This window comes from Hemiscyllium ocellatum, chromosome 1 (genome assembly GCF_020745735.1).
Source record: "Hemiscyllium ocellatum isolate sHemOce1 chromosome 1, sHemOce1.pat.X.cur, whole genome shotgun sequence".
NCBI lineage: Eukaryota > Metazoa > Chordata > Chondrichthyes > Orectolobiformes > Hemiscylliidae > Hemiscyllium > Hemiscyllium ocellatum.
The window spans coordinates 38100924-38107400 of NC_083401.1; the positions used below are offsets into that span (position 1 = coordinate 38100924).

General features: G+C 44.4%; 1 protein-coding gene across 1 annotated transcript in view; it reads right to left on the reverse strand.

Moving 5' to 3' along the window:
- Positions 1 to 6120, reverse strand: part of LOC132818151 (lipoxygenase homology domain-containing protein 1-like) — a 216951-nt gene extending 210831 nt beyond the window's left edge. Inside the window, exon 1 of the mRNA XM_060828922.1 lies at positions 5976 to 6120. Coding sequence (XP_060684905.1) covers positions 5976 to 6120 — 145 coding nt within the window. The remainder of the gene's footprint in view (positions 1 to 5975) is intronic.
- Positions 6121 to 6477: the final 357 nt, after the last annotated feature.

Here is a 6477-nt window from a genome sequence, read left to right on the forward strand (position 1 = left end):
CTAACCAGGATATAAAAATTGTAAGCAAAACAACGATGTTAATCTATATATGAATAGAATTCAAAGTTGAAGAAACATGTTAAACCCATGTGGAACCCTGGTTATACTAAACTTAGAGTATTGTGCATTGTTAGCTCATTAGCTCTTTAAGACAATTAAACATAGGAGCAAGAATAGACCATTCCGTCCATCAAGCTTTGTCCACCATTCAGTAGGATCTTGACGAATCTGATTACCGCCTTTTTCCTATATGCTCAGCCCAAAACCTTTGACTCCTTTTTCACCCAAAGGTCTGTCTAGCTCCGCCTTGAATATATGCAATGACCCAGCCCCCAATGCTCACTATAGAACAGAATTCCAAACATGAATGACCCCTCCAGAAGAAGACATCCCTTCTCATTTATGTTTTAAGTGGGAGGCCCGTTATTTTGAAGCCATCTCCCAGTACTAGTTTCCCACACGAGAGGAAACATCCTCTCAGCATCAATCCTGACCCTCTCAGAATCTTACATGCTTCAATAAGATTGCCTCTCATTCTCCTAAACTCCAATAAGTAGAATGCCAACCTGCTTAGTCTTTCTTCACAAGACAAACCCCTCATCCCAGGAACAAATCTCTGAACTGCTTCCAATTCAAATATGTCTTACCTTAAGGAAGATGACAAAAACTGTACAGGTGATATTTACAGTTGTAGCAAAACTTCAAACTTTTATAGTCCTCTTGCAGTACAGGACAACATCCGGCTTTTATTTCTAATTACTTGCTGCACCTGTGTGCTAACTTTTTGTGATTCATATACAAAGATACCCAGATTCCTCCATACTGCATCATTCTTAAATTGTTCTCCTTAATTTTCTACCTTTCTAACTTCCTGAAAAATGATAACCTCACATTATCCCACTCCCATCTTCCAAATTGTTGCCCATTCACTTAACCTCTCCATATCCCATTGCAAACTCTTACACCCTCCTAAAACTTGCATTCTCCTCATTAAAAAATATGCAGGCACTACCAAATGGAGAGTGTCAGACAGGGAGCACTCATCAGGAAAGACTGCTTCTCATTTTTCTTTTTGTGCGAGACTCGCTATATTTAGATTATTGTGGTTCTGTTCGCCGAGCTGGGAGTTTTTGTTGCAAACGTTTCGTCCTTTTTCTAGTTGACATCCTCAGTGCTTGGGACCTCCTGTGAAGCGCTTCTGTGCTGATTCCTCCGGCATTTATAGTGGTTTGAATCTGCCGCTTCCGGTTGTCAGTTGCTGTCCGCTGCAGTGGCCGGTATATAGGATCTAGGTCGATGTGTCTGTTGATTGAATTTGTGGATGAGTGCCATGCCTCTAGGAATTCCCTGGCTGTTCTCTGTTTGGCTTGCCCTATAATAGTGGTGTTGTCCCAATCGAATTCATGTTGTTTGTCATCTGAGTATATGGCTACTAAGGATAACTGGTCGTGTTGTTTCGTGGCTAGTTGGTGTTCATGGATGCGGGTTGTTAGCTGTCTTCCTGTTTGTCCTATGTAGTGTTTTGTGTAGTCCTTGCAGGGATTTTGTACACTATGTTGGTTTTGCTCATGCTGGGTATCGGGTCCTTTGTCCTGGTGAGTTGTTGTCTGAGCGTGGCTGTTGGTTTGTGTGCTGTTATGAGTCCTAGTGGTCGCAGCAGTCTGGCTGTCAGTTCAGAGATGCTCCTGATGTATGGTAGTGTGGCCAGTCCTTTGGGTTGTGGCATGTCCTCATTTCGTTGTCTTTCCCTTAGGCATCTGTTGATCTTTGGTGAATATGAAAGCAACCACCCCAACACACACAAACGAAGCTGCATCAAGACATTATTCAAAAGGGCCACAACACACTGCAGCACAGCAGAACTACAAAAGGAGGAAGAAGAACACCTATACAAGGTATTCACCAAAAACGGATACCCACGCAATTTCATCAACAGATGCCTAAGGGAAAGACAACGAAATGAGGACATGCCACAACCCAAAGGACTGGCCACACTACCATACATCAGGAGCATCTCTGAACTGACAGCCAGACTGCTGCGACCACTAGGACTCATAATAGCACATAAACCAACAGCCATGCTCAGACAACAACTCACCAGGACAAAGGACCCAATACCCAGCATGAGCAAAACCAACATAGTGTACAAAATCCCATGCAAGGACTGCACAAAACACTACATAGGACAAACAGGAAGACAGCTAACAACCCGCATCCATGAACACCAACTAGCCCCGAAACAACACGACCAGTTATCCTTAATAGCCATACACTCAGATGACAAACAACATGAATTCGATTGGGACAACACCACTATTATAGGGCAAGCCAAACAGAGAACAGCCAGGGAATTCCTAGAGGCATGGCACTCATCCACAAATTCTATCAACAGACACATCGATCTAGACCCTATATACCGGCCACTGCAGCGGACAGCAACTGACAACCGGAAGCGGCAGATTCAAACCACTATAAATGCCGGAGGAATCAGCACAGAAGCGCTTCACAGGAGGCTCCCAAGCACTGAGGATGTCACCTAGAAAGGGGATGAAACGTTTGCAAGAAAAACTCCCAGCTCGGCGAACAGAACCACAACAACGAGCATCCGAGCTACAAATCTTCTCACAAACTTTGAATATTTAGATTAGATTCCCTACAATATGGAAACAGGCCCTTTGGCCCAACAAGTCCACACCGACCCTCCAAACAGTAATCCACCCAGACCCATTCCACAATCCTACATTTACCCCTGATTAATGTACCTAACACTATAGGTAATTTAGTATGGCCAATTCACCTGACCTGCACATCTTTATTTTGAGATATTTTACATCTATACCTTTTTTTTCATCCAGTATCTAGTAATTTCTCTTCAATTGCAGGTGTTGAATTAATTCAATTATTCCATGTTCTTTTGACATTTTACCCAGATGAGCAGCCTACATATGGAAGTCTAGACAAGAAAAGTTGAGACAAGTAATTTGACTGCAGACTGGGCACCAGAACTAAATGTTGGCAGAGGGGATCCTTATAGTGGGAAAAAGTGAGGACTACAGATGCTGGAAATCAGCGTCTAGACTAGAGTGGTGCTGGAAAAGCACAGTAGGTCAAGCAGCATCTAAGGAGCAGGAAAATTGATGTTTTGGGAAAAAGCCCTCCTTATTGTGGTTTGAGTGATGTGGGTAATGGTAAAATGTGTTGCTGAATTGGACAGGAAGCCCCACAAGGCCCATCTCAATTTTGGGAGCGTCGTACTCAATTGTTTATGTTTTTGACAAGGCGGTGTGGTAGATTTCTTGCTAGGCAGCTGCAAGTTTCCAATTGACAAGTTATTGCTTGTTAAATGGCCCAACTCACCTCATTAATATTCAGATTTCTACTTACCAAACTTGTCAAACATGTGAGCCAATACCTGGTGACCTCAGCTTACCACTTGTTCGCAACTACCTCCACAATAGACACCAGGCACCAGCATCTCAGGACACGCTCTGTGGGCACCAATCATATGCACTCCATGTCCATGGACACCGGCAACCAACATGCACCAACCTCTAAGAACCGTCATGGCTCACCTCTGATCCACTTAAAGGTAATTTCTGAATGTCAACGCTGCACCTCGGGCTGCACCAATGACTATCACTGTGATGCTGAAGCAAGGACACTATGCACTCAGAGACATGCAGCCAGCTCAAGGATTGACACAGAATACATCTCTGGCTTGTCACTCAATGTTTGAGGGCACGCTGATTCTGAGCCCACCTGGATGCTCACAGCAACTCTGTCTTGCATTGCCTTGCCTCGTTGATCAGCGTATATCCAATGAAACATGTCATGGTTGTCAGGTGTCCTCAGTCAAGTCAAGAGGGACATCCTTCACTCACGGAATCCTAGCAGTAAAGTGAAAGTGAGGACTGCAGATGCTGGAGACCTGGGTCAAGATTAGAGTGGTGCTAGAAAAGCACAGCAGGTCAGGCAGCATCCGAGGAGCAGGAAAATCAATGTTTCGGGCAGGATGCCTTTATCAGGAATAAGCCTTTATCATCTCATTCCTGATGAAGGGTTCCTGCCCAAAATGTCGATTTTCCTGCTTCTCAGATGCTGCCTGACCTGCTGTGCTTTTCCAGCACCACTCTAATCTTGACTCGGATGCTAGCAGTAAGTCAAAGGCAGCCTTCCATACAAGTGCAGAGCTTGGAAATGGTCAGTCAGCAACTGGGGGTTATACAGTTAGGATACTCTCCACATCAGGGGTGAAGTGCTAATTTTGAGCATCAACCTTTTCTTCTCCCCTTGTGGACTGTTTTACTCTTGGAATGAGATGTGGTAAGTATTTTTGAGATGTCTGGGACATCTGTTACTAATAGTGTAGGTGGGGAGGGTCCTGAGAAAGTGTAGCACAAAGGGCATGCAGGGTGAATGGTGTGGGGGGAGTAAGGTGAGTGACAGTGAGTGGGGCAAGATGCTGACATTAGTGAGAGAGTAAGAGCATGAACCTTGATGGGGTGAGTGTGAGGTATTGGAGGGATGACAAATGGAGTTCGTCCCACTGAGCATTGCTCCAGATGGCTGAGACTGCTGTAACCTGGATGACAGTCTCAGACCAGGTGGCATGGTGGTGTCATGGCCTCCACTGGTGGAAGAGGTCATCCCATCTCTGCATCATCTCAACCAACAGAACCTCCATGTCCCTGTTCTCAAAGTAAGATGCCATATTTCTCCCACCTGCCCTGGCCAGACCAATGTCAGGAACTGTGTGGGCAGCTCGAGACTGACTGTGTTTTACAAAGAGTATGGTGCAAAGGATGCCAGAGAATTCCTGGATATCCACTGACCATAAAGCCATGAGACATAGGAGCAGAAGTTAGGCCATTCCACCCATCAAGTTTGCTCCGCATGACTGATACGTTTCTCAACCCCATTCTCAGGCTTTCTCCCCATGATCCTGATCCCCATGACAATTAAGAACCTATCTATCTCAGTCTTAAATATGCTCAATCACCTGCCTCCACAGCCTTCTAGTTAAAGAAGTTTCTTCTTATCTCTGTTCTAAACAATCTCCTCTTTATTCTAAGGCTATGCCCTTGTGTCCTAGTTTCTCCTACCAATGGAAACATTTTCCCAACATCTACTCTGTCCAGGCAACTGGACAGAGTAGGAAGAACTCCACTGAGTGGTGATTGGTTCTGTGAACAGTGTGTGGTAAGATGGGGCTAGAATTGGATGTGAAGGATCTCATGAGGTGAGTTTGACAAGAAATGGTCAGACAGGTTTGGTAAGACACAATCACATAATACACCTCGTGGAGGGAATGCCTCCAAAAATTCGAACATGACTCACTCAGGTGCAGTCAAAACAGCGTAAGAGTCAGCCTGAAGTCATTAATCCTCACTTGATGTCCAGCAGATGTCACTAGTTAGAGAGTTACAGCAGAAATCCTTGTTGTGGGACCAGGGGATGAACTATATTTAAAAATAAAAGAAACATGTACCTAGACATTCTGCAGACAGCTGTCTGCTGCTTTGCCTTTTCTTGATTGAGTGGAAAATTTTGGCTAAAGCTACAGTTAACATAATGTGCACGTCCCCAGAATATCATCAGGATGTAAATTTGTCCTTTCAACAAAGCCCATGCTTAAGAAGGTAAGACAGGAACATAACAGGAGTACAAACTAAGACACCAGGCCATTTTAACTGCCTGCAAACCCCAACCTACCCACCTAACATGCTCCAGTCGCTGGGAACAGCTGGAGGTGAGTCAGAACAGCTGTGTGGTCAGGAATTTCAACCTGAGTGTGAAAATCCTTGGCTGGACTTGGGCTGAGGATGAAACTGGAACGCAGATTCTCAAGTCAATTTGTAAATCTTTAGTATTACGAAAATTGGAATGTGATAAAACAACACCAAAATACTGAGGAGGCTGGGATTGTGAAATAGAAAAAGGAATGCGTTTGAATTCATTCCACTAAACAGACTTACCAGTGGCTGGGCGAATGCGTGGTACTGTGTTGATGGGATATGGGTCTATTGGCCTAACAGTCCTGACTGAACGCTCAGAGATCTGTGGCTGTAGTACACCAGTCATCGCTGCTGAGGAATTAAAGTACTGAATCTGTGTAGGCATTGTGTTACGCAAACCTTGAAAATGAGGAAATATTAATTAGAAAATATGGTCACGCAATGTATTTAACGGCAGATAATACAAACACGTGGATTAGAAGCAGGAGTAGGCTGTTTGGCCCCTTGAGCCTGCTCTGCCATCTAACAAGACCAAGGCTGATATTAAGGGGAAATCATGGTTCAGTAAATTGTTGGAAACCTTTGAGAAGTAACAAACAACGTGGATAGAAGGTAACCTGTACCTAGAGTTCCAGAAAGCATTTGACAAGATACCACATCAAGCATCACAGCACAAGATAGGAGCACATGGTGCAAAGGTATCCATGAAAATAGATGGTGGATTGGTTAGCAACAGATAACA